The 14,233-nt window shown below is 29.4% G+C and overlaps 1 protein-coding gene across 4 annotated transcripts in view; it reads right to left on the bottom strand.

Annotated features, from left to right (window-relative positions):
* The window catches only part of LOC106459728 (MMS19 nucleotide excision repair protein homolog), a 94,001-nt gene that overhangs the window by 52,918 nt on the left and 26,850 nt on the right, over positions 1-14,233 (bottom strand). For all 4 annotated transcript variants that reach the window (XM_013919383.2, XM_022386266.1, XM_022386267.1 and 1 more), the window contains exons 8-12: positions 12,678-12,839; positions 8,902-8,979; positions 6,580-6,669; positions 1,608-1,647; positions 801-955 (exon numbers count right to left, since the gene is read on the bottom strand). In XM_013919383.2, coding sequence (XP_013774837.2) covers positions 801-955; positions 1,608-1,647; positions 6,580-6,669; positions 8,902-8,979; positions 12,678-12,839 — 525 coding nt within the window. The remainder of the gene's footprint in view (positions 1-800; positions 956-1,607; positions 1,648-6,579; positions 6,670-8,901; positions 8,980-12,677; positions 12,840-14,233) is intronic.

Below are 14,233 nucleotides of genomic sequence, written 5' to 3'. Positions count from 1 at the left end.
AACACTGAATTTAAATTAAAAAGGTGTCCATAAATAATCGAACCACCTTATTAATTGCAAAGACTAAGAACCACACTAGATAAAACAGTTGTGATTTGCAGCATGTGGGAAGCCGATGTCTGAAGTTTTGTACCAGATATTATGGCATGACTGATATAATCAAGGCAATTGCGATGATTACTCCCTCGGGGGATGATGGCATGTACATGCATGTGTGTGTGTAGGGGGAATGGATGATTGTATGGATATCCTTTGAACCATAAATGGTGATTCTGTCGAGGTGTAGGTGTACCAAAGGTGCCATTGGCCACAGACAAACCTGAGATATTAGCCTCCATTAGAACACAAACCACAATTATTTATCATATGTATTTCTCACTCTATTCAACTAATAACATTGTTCAATAATATATGCATAACATCCACATCTGTTTCATTCATACTCATATCAGTCTTTCATACACCTCAAAACACAGAGAAGAATGATTAAAACCCTAGAATTACTAATGAGATCCACACACCATCATTCATGGATCCATGACTTCATTGATTGTTGGGTCACTTATAACATAAGTCACACACAAAATATAACTAAAAGTACTATCAGTATTGCACTTAATTACTGTTCGGGTCCTTTATGTATTTTACGTAAAAAAGAAAGTTTATTTCACAGGCAAAAACATAAAATTACTGCAAATCATGCAATATGTGTTTCTCAATTGTAGAGAATGATAAAAACAAGTCAGTAATTTTAGGGTTAAAGAATGAGAAAATTACAGTATACTTTTCAAAGTACACACCTGGGGAGAAAGAGTGTATTGTTGTAGGAGGAGTGGTATCACACGAGGTACAATTTTACTGAAAGCAACGTGAGAAGATTGAGCCACAGCCTTTAACAGCTTAGAACTGGAACAGATTAGATTGGCCTCCCAATCTATCAGCAAGTGTCTACATTCTGGTTAAAGAAAGATTTATCACTGACAAAATTATCATATAACTCCACAAGTAAAAGTAAAATAAAAGACTTAATAAACTTTGGAGGTATTTAAGCAATTTTTTAAAAACAGAATAAAGAAATGCATAACAAACAAATCGTTAATGAATTATTCAAATCATAAATGGAAAGTAACAATGAATGAAGTCCAATAATAGAAATCAGAAGACAAGGTGAAATCTTTTTTTTCCTTCGATTTTCACGGTTTAAAAAATATTCTGTTTATACAAAGGGTGTCACCAGTGAAAAAAAAAAAACAGAAGTAAAAGCAAAAAAATACCAAAATAAAATGAAAAGCAGAAATTTCACCGTATTCTGATCATCAATAGACAAAGAAATCAATGTTTAAATGGACTGTTTTCATATTACAACTAATCAGCATATGCCCTTATTCAAAACTGAATAGTATTTACTGACAAATTCAAAGTTGATTATTAATTTTAAGGTTTAAAATCATAGTGTGAACTATACATAAAAAAAAGCCTTTACAGTTATATATGTGTTTTAATAAATTCATGTTTCTGAAGTTGTATGTAAATTAAGTTGACAAAAGTCACATAATCTCAATTTCCTATTGTATTAATCTTTTCTAACTTATCAAACATTTACATACCTTTCCAAATATCTTCAAGAAATTCTGCAACCAGGATTAACTTGAGGAAAAAACAATTTTCTTTATTGATGAGTGAGAAAATTAGGCAGACATTACTGAAGTTAAATATAAAATACATTAAAACAATTTTCTTAGTTGATGAGTGAGAAAATTGGGCAGACATTACTGAAGTTAAACTATAAAATACATTAAAAAATTTTTTTTAGTTGATGAGTGAGAAAATTGGGCAGACATTACTGAAGCTAAACATAAAATACATTTTATTTGAAACCAGAAACTAATATGAAGGTTTCAGAGTTTGCATTTTAAGTTTAGGCTTCTTTAAGATTCTATTAACTTACAGTTTGTAGCCATGAAAACTTCAGAAACAAGGGCTTTCATTGGCCAAACAAGATGAATTATGATGAACATCATCAACAACAGGTTAATGTTGAAACAAAGTATCTATGGTGATGCAAATCACAAACAACAGTGTAGGGTCAAAATGAAAATGTTACCAATGGTGATGAACATCACCAACAACAGTGTAGTGTCAAAATGAAAAAGTTACCACTGGTGATGAACATCACCAACAACAGTGTAGTGTCAAAACAAAAAGTACCAATGGTGAGAATCAGGAGTGAAATTCTGCTGGTACTCGCCAGTACTGAGGACTGGAAATTATTTTTTAACGGAATGCTAGTTCTAGGAATTATTTGAGCTGCTTTTCAGATGCACTGTCAGAAAGCATTTATTCATTGATAATCAAATTGTCATTTTTTATGTTTACACTTAGATTTTGTTTTTGTAAACAGGTCCACTTCATCCAGCTGAATACCTTTAAATTTTTTTTAGAACTTCACCCCTGGTGATAATCATCACTAACAACAGTGTAGTGTCAAAACAAAAAAAATCAAATGGCAATGAACAACAGTGTGGAGTAAAAAAAAGAACCAATGGTAATGAACATCAACAGTGTAGTGTCAAAACAAAAATTACCAATCGTGATAAACATCACTAACAACAGTGTAGTATCAAAACAAAAAAGTAATAATTACATTATTAAAAGCTTATCTTTATTTGGTTCTAATTTTAAAAATACCAACATATTCTTAAATAATGTTAAGTTTCATATGTATTAGGTCAGATTGCACATTAATTCAGTTACTTGAATTATAATACGTCTGTATCCACTTAACATGATGTCTGTCTTTTTTTCTGTAATATATCCAAAACATATATAATCAAACTGTATAACTGGAGAACTGTTTAACCTTTGTGAAGCTATAAAGTTTTATATTCATATTTGTCTTTCACCATGTGTATCTTCATCCCTCTTTTGATAATAACTTTAAAAATTTAGTTATCAGTGTCACTCATGACATAACAAAAATTTAGTTATCAGTGTCGCTCATGACATAACAAAAATTTAGTTATCAGTGTCAATGATGACATAAAATTTAGTTATCAGTGTCACTCATGACATAACAAAAATTATGCTCCTTCTTTTCCAGCCTTTCTGAGCTTAAAATTTGAATTAAAAAAGCAGATAAAAGAAACAGATGCTCTGAAACTGGGACCTGACGTAGGATTACCAGGTCAAGTGCTCTACCACTGAACTCTAAGAGTATAAGCTGTCCCTATCAATGTTCACATATAAAGCTTCTAACTAAAGAGTATGCATTAACCCTTATCAACATACCTGGGGCCCAAATGAACCCCAACAACTTTCTTGGTATATCTTTTCACATTATTGTTACAAATGTATATTAATTTATGTAATTGTCAAGCAGAAACTCCGGATCAATATGACACTATTGTTTTTGAAACAGGTAGACAGAGTATGTAGCTATTATCCAATACTTATCTGGGGTCCCCATATTATCCTTGACCATCACTATACATGCAGTTCACCCTATAACATACAAAACAAATGTCTAAATGTTTATTTCACTATATAGGCTATTGTAGAGAATAATCCATAAAAGTAGTACTGTATCATCTCATCTGTTTGTTTATAACATCACTGTAGTAAACACGTATGTACACCTCATTCCTCAACAAGTGTTTTCTGTGATGACTGTTTACAATGCCCTATATTATAGAAATCTTATTTGATAATTATTGTAAATAGCCTGATTATTGGATTTTCAATCCATAACCTACTATAAGGATACACTTGTGTTGGGGTTTGGTCAGACCCAAGTTGACACACAATGTACACTTTCAGTTTTTTTTTAGTTAAATTTTGCAGTATTGTGGTAATCTCATCATATATTAGTGGTTAATGACTTGAATATAGAAGTATAATAAAACTTTGGCATTTTTTTATATGCTGTTTGTAAAAGGAATGACTTAATAATACTTATTTGTATACTGAGGAACAATGTAATTTTGTAATTTCTTGATTTTTCAACATATGTCATCTATAATATATATATTTTTATATTGTTCACATTGCATGCTAACCTTAATAAAAGTTGTATTGCAATTGGTTTTTGGAACTTAAATCCAGAGTTTACTATGATGGTAATTTTTGTGCTGGAGTACAGTTGGACCCAAGGTGTTCCACAATGTAACTTTTCAAAGGTGTGCTGATGAGGGTTAACTTATATCAAAATAAGCCAAATGATGTATTGTACCATCAAATGTAGTGAAATATCATGAAAACAAAAAAGATACTTAAAAAACAAAGGAAACACTATTTACTTGTGTCGTATGTGCTAGTTTTACCACTGAGATATAGAAAAGTACAATGCTCATTTATAACTATTCTTACTATAAGCCAGAGATCCTGAGTTCTAGTCTAGAAGTCTCTCTTCACTCACTGGCTTTTTATCTTAAAATTTAATTTTAAATATTACCCTTTTGAAGCATAGAAGTTAATAGCCTGGATGATGCTTTCTTTTGTGTTGTAATTTCATCTGAATTTAAAACATCATCAATAAACTTAGTAATATGATTCCTCGTCACAATACTACTTTACAAAAAATTTATTAAGCATTTCATGCCAGTTTTACAAGTTAACTTAGCTTTTTTCTTATGTTATCTTTGCATGCTAGTTATTTCTCCAGTTCTTTAAAGGCTGCATACATTAACATGATAACATCACTAAGAAATGGTCAAAATACCTAGTATTTACAAGACCAGTTTAATATTTTATTATTGCAAAAACAAATAATAAATTCTCACTTTGATCTGTAAATGAAAAGAAAAACATATAACTGTAAAATCATGTAGATTGATAAAAGAGTACAAGGTGTAAAAGGCTGAAGATTGAATTACTTCTAAGTAAATCAGCATCAAATAAAGCACAAAAAGCATACACAAAATCATGAAGAGGAGAATATGTCTGGTTAGTCCCATTAGATACCTTCACTTAATGTCACTCTGCTTTGAATACTTGCACAATGAAACAAATAAAATCATGTATGTTTAATACAAGTTCCAACATAATCTCAGAGTAGTAAGGTTTCATAGAAAAAAGATAATAGATACAGATGTTTAACTAAGAAAAAAAAAGGAAACACTTCATTTATGAAGGCTAAGTTTGTATCTTATGTATAGTTTCTTTGTAGTTGTTTTCACAACAATGGGGACAAAAGAGCCTAATTAAACAGAGGCACTTCTGGGCTCAACTGACCAGTAAAGAGAATGCCAAGTAAAGTGAGTTGAGTGTTATAGCTATATTTCAAGTACTACTAGACTTCCCAAACAGCCTCACCATGTATAGAAGAAGACTAGTTTCATTTTCAAAAAGAGGAAAAATGAATTACTTTTTCTATATGTCTATTTCTGCATATGTACAGTTTAGCAGACACTATAACAAAAGGATGAATGACTTATCTAGTGTACTGGCAATATATACAAGCAGACACATCTATATTAGCATTGATCATTTGTGGTAACCCAATAGTGAGATGAAGTGTTATTCACAGATGTACAAGTCTTGTTTACCTCTAATGTTTAAGTACAGACAAAGTGCACTAACATTGAAAAAAAAATTACCTGAATAGTTATTTTAAATGTCTGTGTTCAGTACATACTGCCACCTAAATGAACATTTAACCAAATATTACTTGCGTATCACAAAAGTGTTAAATTGCTCTTTCTTAAATTAGTTATCCAGCAAAACAAATAAAATCATATATGTTACAAACTCCACACCAATTTTGTAGTAGTTCTGAATATAAGTATTAATGCAAATGAATAAAAACCCTATAACCTGAGCGCTTTTGAAAGGTGGACCTTTCTTCTTCAGGTGCATTAATGCAAACATATCCAATAAGCTAAATGGGCAATCAGATAATGTGGGTGTTAAATAGCACAGTATGTGTGTAGTATGGATTCTTTGCCAGTAAAATATGTTTAACATTGCAGTGTCAGAGAAGGAGTTAGTAAACATTTTTGCCAATTTGCAGTAAAGTTTGTGATCACATACTATAAACGATAGTTTAATTCTGATGTTGACAACGACACTGTTTTATATTTAGAACTGTTAACTAAGATGAAAATGACAAGAGAAATAGGGATTAAATATTGATGTTTAACATAATTGAAAGTTAAAATATATATACCATCAAAATGTTGGAAGAATACAAATTTCTTATGATTTGAGCATAAGTTACTTTAATGTGCTAAATCAACCAAGAATGATGGTTGTTTACTGAACATTCAAGTAAATTGGTGAACATTATATACAATAAAGTATGTATGCTGTAACACTAATAAAGAAAATACAAATCATATAATAGTTTTTTACATCATGAGTTTCAAAGATGACACCAATCTGTTCCTGCACTAAAATTATGTTATAATTATGTTCTTGATTTTGAAAGATATTGATGCTGGTAACAAATCTTGGACTTTTTATGTGGTCAACATGACAATGAAACCACAAACCAGAGAAAATATGCATCAGCTAGTGATACAACTTGCAACAATACTAATCATATTTCTCAAAAAAAAAACTTCTAATTGATAAGCTTTGTACCTCAGTCTCCGATGAAGTAACTGTTCTTACAACAATGCTTAAAACTCTTAAAGCTGCACTCTCCACATCTTCATCCCTCCCATCTAACACCTACAAGTAAAAAATATCTTGAAAAAAAAACATTTACTAGTTTCCACAGTAACAAACTACATAAGGTTTATATACATTTCATAATAGCTGTAAAAAGGTTAAACAATAAACTGCTAACTAGAATATCCAGTCATTTCAAATCATACATTTAAATGAAAGTAACATTTTATGCTCTTTTTTTATTACTAGCTTCTTTCAATTGTCTTTGAATGCTAAACCAAATTTTTTTGGAGATTTTTTGAGACAAGACCCTGGTTTATCTAGATTTGAAAAATATTCATAAAACTAAGGAGTGACTGAACAACAGTGACTTCCATACAGAACTGTTTTATCTTTATTGCTAACCTTTATGTTTAACCCAAAATGTTTTAGAATAAACTTTTGAAAATATGGAGTTTTTAGTATAGATAAAGATAATAATGATTGCTGAACAAGTATATTTACCTCAGCAAGCACAAAATAAATGAAAATCTCAAGAAGAAAACTATTTTTACAAGAAAAAAGTGATTTTAAAACAACATCACTATGTCTAACTTCACAGGATCACCAAAACTTTATATATGCTTTTCCTTTGGTTATGAATTTTCTACAGTATATGATCCGCTTTTAGATGTTGTTACCATATGATAGACATGCGTTAAAGTTTTTAAAAGCATGGTTAATATGACACAAAAACTAAACAATGTTCTGTGTAAACATCATTGCATAAAAATAATTCAGTCTTTTAATTCTCACCTAGTATAACAAGCATAATACTTCAACTTACATTTACCTGTTTTAGTAGGTTATGTAATCAGAGATTGAAAATCAGTTTTGTTTAAACCTTATACAAATAAACTTTAAACCAATATTATTCTTATTACAAGATTCAAAATGAAAGACGAAAAACAAAAATGTCAATAGAAATGAAAATGCTAGGCCTAAATTTCTGTTCAACAAAAAATCAAAATATTACTTGAAGAATTGTTAAAGAAATTAACATTTTCCATAACACTGTACAATTATTTGTTTCATAACTATTAAGTAAACACTTACTGTGTAACTATTTTCAATTTCTAAAGATAAAAGCATAATTAAATAATTTTGACTTCAGTCAACTGAACTATATAATCTTATTTCCAGATATATTAGGAATAAAATCTCAATGACAAGCTGTAAGAACAGTTTCAAAACAGTTTTACTTTTAAATTGAACATGCTAATCCTAATTTATCTTTAAGGATTTCATTTACAGGTTTGTATCTATATTTTCCTGCATATAATGAAAACTGAGTTATGTTTTCATTTCTTACCCTTTTAGGCACAAATACTTAAAAACTGTGTGTGTGTATGTTTTCTTATAGCAAAGCCACATCGGGTTATCTACTTTGTCCACCAAACCCCTGATTTTAGCATTGTAAATCTGAAGACTTACCGCTGCCCCATTGGGGGACTTTTAAAAACTAATTGACCAATAAAAAATATTCCAATACTTGAATCCAAATGGTGAAATAATGTATGACTTAGTATAAAACATAACAAATATAATCAGAATGATATATTCAACATGTTAGATAAGTCTAAAGATTGAAGCATCTATGTCTTCAGAATAATCTTTTTTTGAAATAAACCACATGAAGTAGGAGAAAAACTTATCTAGCTTAAAATTTTATAGAAAACACATTAGAAGGCTGGGTACAGATTTAGTTCATTATTTTCATTTTCAGACTAGATTTGATAAAAAGTACATGAAGAGAAAGGAATTGGATGTATAAACTTCAAGGCCATTCTATCTCATAAATATAAGACAAACGTTGTAAAAAAAATCTTCAAGTGTAATACATGTACATTTTTATAAACGTGTGTGTACCAGATAAAATGAAAACATGTGTCATGACAATTCTTATATTTTTACACCAGAACAAGACAAAAGAAAGACATATCCCCAAATTTAGTTTTGATGCATACATAAAACAATAAAAGGCGTTTTACAGTTTAGGCTTACTATATAGTGTTGTTGTTTTATTTCTGTCAAGTTCATACAAAAAATGTCAAACATAAAACCTTTTTCATCTAATGAGTACTTGGTCACATTTATTACCAATTTAAAATGGGAAATGTACTGCACAAAAGAAAAAGTACTGTTTAAACAACAGACTTCTTTTTTATGATGTATGCACAAATAAACACAGTTTCAAGAATAACCTAGTTTTTCTTCAACATATTAAAGGTAAGGTTCTAGGTATTTTCTTACCTCTTTACGTATTCCAGACCAAATAGCAGAAAGGTAGGGTTTCACATCTTCAACTGTATAAAGCTCACAGCAAACTGCCTAAATGTGATAATATAAACCATTATTTTTAAGATGGCTTAAGTTAAAACATTTAAGTATTATTTCCTATACACAAGAAAAAAATGTAGAATAGATACACAAATTTAATTACATGAAAAACATATTTAACAGTAGAAAAAAAATAATCTTTTGCTTTAGTTTAATGATGATCAGTAGAACGATGGCAGCAACAATGAACATTTGACCCATGTGTGTACAGTAATTCTTGAATATTTTGGAATATATATATTCCATCTTCAGCAAGCTATATTGAACAGGAAAAAATATTAGGTACAAACATTTATAAAGTTCAAACATTTTATAAAAAGTAATTAAAATACAGAATAAAAGGATGAAGTAAGTTAAAAGCCAAACAAATAAACAAGAAAGAATACAATAATGTAACAACTGGAAAAATATTATACATATTTTTCAGATCTGGATTAATTGTAGTGAAGCTGTTATTATTATTTAAAGTTGGGAGTTCACATATAATATATAAACTTTCTTTAATTAAAAGTTCAATATTGGACGATCCAGATAAGATGACTTTGAAATTCATAATGAAGATGGGATAGTTTACTATGTATGCGAATTGTGGAGTCTGGTGGATTTGATAGTTCTGATAATTTGAGTAATGGTGGAAGCAGATTTATGGGAGTTACAGTTGTAAAATGAGGACAAAGCAGCATTTTTGAATCTTGTTTTTACAAAGTTCTCTAGGTTCTGGGAACCATTCCTGTTGAAAATGCGTTGAGATTTCAAAATTATATAAATGCTCTCAAAAGGGAACAGGTAATCAGAGAAGTAAGCAAAACTTTAGGCCCTTAGCTAGGGTATTTTTACAGGTTTCATTGAGTACAACATCACTAAAATTAAAAATCACCTGTTAGGATTAATACTGTTCGTATTTTTATGTGGAATTAATTTATTCAGCTTAACATTCTGCTTGTATTCTAGGCGGGTTTCAATTTTTGTGTTAATATTGTTAATCAGGTGGTTGTAATCAATCCATGATACGTTATTTCGTAGTTCATCCTTTGCTGATTCATGTTGAGTGCTAGACTGTTTCTTCTGTTTGAATTTCAACTTCAGTTCATTTTCCAAAAGATGACATTGGCATGAAAAATAGGCAGGAGATTTCTGAAGAGAACAGTTTGTAGTTTTGAAATAGAGGAATCTGGGGATGATTGGATAATGTTTGCAAGTTGTAAAGAAATGAATGTCCACTGATAATTTCCGGAGTTTAAGGTCAATTCTTTCAAGCAATCACAATAGCTGTAAAGTATCATTCCTATATCACTATTTAATAACATTAGCAACAGATTCATTCAATGGGAATCAAAGTTTAATGATGAACAGAAGAATGACAGCAGCAACAACAATCATTTGACACATAAACATATATGTGTACATACACAAACACACACAGAATATACAAATGCACATACAGTTTCAGTAAAATACTCATATACCTTCTTGAAATGTAAAATATTTATTTGTTTTTAGCATGCGACATATTTTAAATAAAGACAGAAATAACTGTAGAAGCATGACTAGTATTGAAGCTATCATTTTTTAAGTGAGCCATAGGAAAGGACTGAATTTCATGATTTTTGTGGAATAATTTGTTAAAGATGATCCACACAAGGAAGGACACTATGTTTTATGAAATCCTTTCACAGAGTGATCCATATAGGTTAAAGGAGTCTAAAACATCTTATTGAACTAGGTTAAAGTTAATTGAATCAATAGCTAATGTGCACTTTAAAATAATACTTATTTTAATTTTCTAACATATGGATGTTTACACTCACTGTGTTATAGTCATAAATATTTCATTCTGAGCCAAATGTAGAATGACGTAAATGCATATCAAATAACTTCTACTAAAAATAAAAGAAAAACAAAGTTTATAGTTTAAATGGTACATATTGTTGTCTCTCAAAATAAATGTAGACTTTACTGATAATGTTTTGGCTAAGTCTAAGGAGCCTTATAAAGGTTTCATTCTGACAGAAAAGAAATTACTATAACGTATAGATTTATGACTTTAAATTATTTTTTTATGTTCCTTTCAACAGACTACAAAAGAAAGTTAAATATATATTTTATAATAATAAAAGTTATACATGAACTTCTTGATTTGTTGTGCTTTTATAGTTTCCAAATTTAAATCAGTGACATAAAAAACATGACATTAAACACACAATAATTTAGCAAAGAGTAAAAATTGGAACACATTTACTTTCCCAACACTTTTTCACCCTATTTTTGTACAATACAAGAACTTTCTGGCCAGTTTTTACCTCACTGGAATCTCTAAAAATCAAATTATTGAGATAAAATTTATACATGTAAAAGCACAATTAGTTTTCAGAATTTAACCATTTTTGAGGTTTCAACATTTAAGAACTGAAACTTGTCACAAAATAAGTTGAAAAGAACTAGAAGCTTCGGTTGAAAGTGGGCATGATAAAAAAAACAATGAAAATTGAAATATATTAATGAAAAAGCTGATTGATATGATTATTTTCAGGAATTTTGTTTTGTAAACTTAAGAAAATATGTCCACAATGCAATAAAAAAAATGCAGAATCAGCAAGTATTCTTTTCTCAATGTTATAACTGATATTTTTCTGTATAGTTAATAAAATTTAAATGGACTTACTGAGTTTTAATTCTTTTATATGTTTAATAAATCTGTTTGAAGTGTTTTATTGATCTGTAATTACGAGTGTACAAGTACATCCTGTATTAAATGGATCAGACTGTTAAGAAATTTGCTGTGACAAGGATTTGAGGTCAGGGCCTTCAACCCATCTTTATTGGTCTATAGTCACAGATCTGCCAAATACATTAAAGAACTTGAACTTTTTAAAGTAACAGACAAACACCATTACCGAAAACCACTGAGCATGTATACAGATAGTTAAATATGTCATTACTACAGTAAGGATGACTCTTGGACATGGAGCATCATATGTTTGACACTGTATGTCCTGAGTGAGAATGGAACAGCAGGATCTCAGCTTAAACAGAAATTTTGAGTATGATCTTTTAATAATAAGCTTAAAGGGGATCAACATCAAAACCAACACAATATGCAGAAAGTTATAAATATATTACTTACATGTAAAACAATATTTAGTATAAGTTTATCATTAACATTTATACGTTATATATGTTGTTATTCACACAAATAACTGCATTTAACATTAATATCACTCTAATTATTGCACAGCAGGATGCAACTCTGAAGAACTATAAAGAAATGACAGTTGTTTATTGTGTATGTCTAGCTAAGTTTAGTTATGTAACTGAATTATTAAATGGGCTATGTTTCTCATTTTGTCATACCCCTATACTCTATGCAAAATATTTTTATGTTAAACAAAAATAAATAAATGAGCTTTTAAGAAAGTATTTGACTGTCTTTTTTTAAATAAAATTTCTATATCAAATGTTAACTGTCTATTTTTTATCATAACCACCAAGTGAAGTTCACCTCAAGAACTTTATAAAATACAGTTCACAATTGGCAATAATCATAATTGCATGATTACATTAAAAGTCCACCTTTTATATAACAGCTAAATGAACAAGCTTTAAACTTTAGTACTGTTTTGAATAAATTAAAGAGTATATATATTAAATGTAGCCAAAACATTTATTCTTAATAAATCCACAGTACTTACCAGTGTGTTAAGAGCCTCTAATTTTGAATTCTGAATATCGGAATCTAATTTCTCAAGAAAAAGAGGAATAGCATACTGGGAAAACTTAGATGTTGAAGCCAAGCATTTTCTTAAAGCTAGAGACAGCTCTTCTTTAGTTATTCCCCGTCCATCATTAGGAGGCTGTGAAGTTAATATGAAACATAAACAAACACACAAACTACATAACACAATAGAAGGTTTTCTGATTGGTTGGGTACAGAGAGAGTGTGTTTTGTGAATGCAGTTTCGGCAGTCTCAGACAGAATATTTTTTGTAATTGTTTTACTTCGTTCTCCTACTGCTTTTGTTGCTGACCATATATTTAACTAGATCAATCTACTTATTTAATTATTTCACTCTATTTCATAGACTAGTAGTTCTTTCCACCTGTAATTATCCAGCCTTAATAGTCCACTGTAACTACCTTCTACTTGTTGTTATAAAAGCTCTACAGCTAATTAAAGTAGCACCATCTTAAGGTTTAAGGTTTCAATTACTATTACACGTAATAGAATGTAATTTCGTTAAATAAAAACTTTTGTCAAAATGTATAATTTATTTAAATAAATTTATTCTTATCTTTAAGAAAATGTTATCTTGTTTTTCATAATTCCTTTTATGGAAGTGCCAAATACTACAACAACATATGCCCAGCAGTCACAGTGCATGATAAGACCAATGCAGCTGTTTATTAAAACCATTAACTATTTACAAACTTTTTTACAACTAAGTTTCTTATACATTTTTGTATCAAAGCTGTAGTGAAAGTTACACTCAACATAACCACAAGCATGCTATCATGCAGAGTTTAACTAATTTACTGTTTGTGTGAAAACAAACAGTTCTATATAATTAGAAATGTTTGGATCTTCATGTACAAATGGCAGTGAGAATTCAGTGTTTTTCCAATTACAACTAATGGCTTTTCTAGAAATTACAATGGTCTTTAAAAAAATAAAATAAATATCATGTAGTTAAAGAATTTCTGCAAATAACAAATTTTTCAATATTTTTTTCAAACTTTAAAAAATAACTGTGTCTTAACTTTTTCAACCCAGGCTTGGTCCCTGGGACTGACCTCGTAACCATTTTGTGCTTGTTATAGTTTTAATGCTAAAACTTTTAAATTAGTAAGCGAATGTTAACAAAATTTGTCAGTTTATCAGTATACATTACAATGCTTTCATACTCAAAATATCCAATTTTTTGTATTAAGTCTTAAGGTTTGTAAAGCAATATTTCACTCATGCGTTTTATTTCTTTTCACATCTTGCTTATCTATCATGCAAAGTAATTTTCTTTTTAAAATTAAAAAAATACTTTTATGCATAACAAAAGTTTTAAATTTCACACGTGAAATTTTTATAATGTCCGGATAGTTATCAAACAACATTTCTTAAGAAAAAACTTTATATTTTATCTGTTATTTTCAGTAATTAATATCTATATGGGTTTGGTAAATTTAACTGATCTCACAACCATTATAAAAAATTAGGGAATAAACATAAATTATGTCTCTTTCATTCTAGAATGAA

The sequence above is a fragment of the Limulus polyphemus genome, unplaced genomic scaffold (genome assembly GCF_000517525.1).
Source record: "Limulus polyphemus unplaced genomic scaffold, Limulus_polyphemus-2.1.2 Scaffold654, whole genome shotgun sequence".
Lineage (NCBI taxonomy): Eukaryota > Metazoa > Arthropoda > Merostomata > Xiphosura > Limulidae > Limulus > Limulus polyphemus.
The sequence above is the reverse complement of the archived record's forward strand: the minus strand, read 5'-3'. Positions and strand labels throughout refer to the sequence as shown.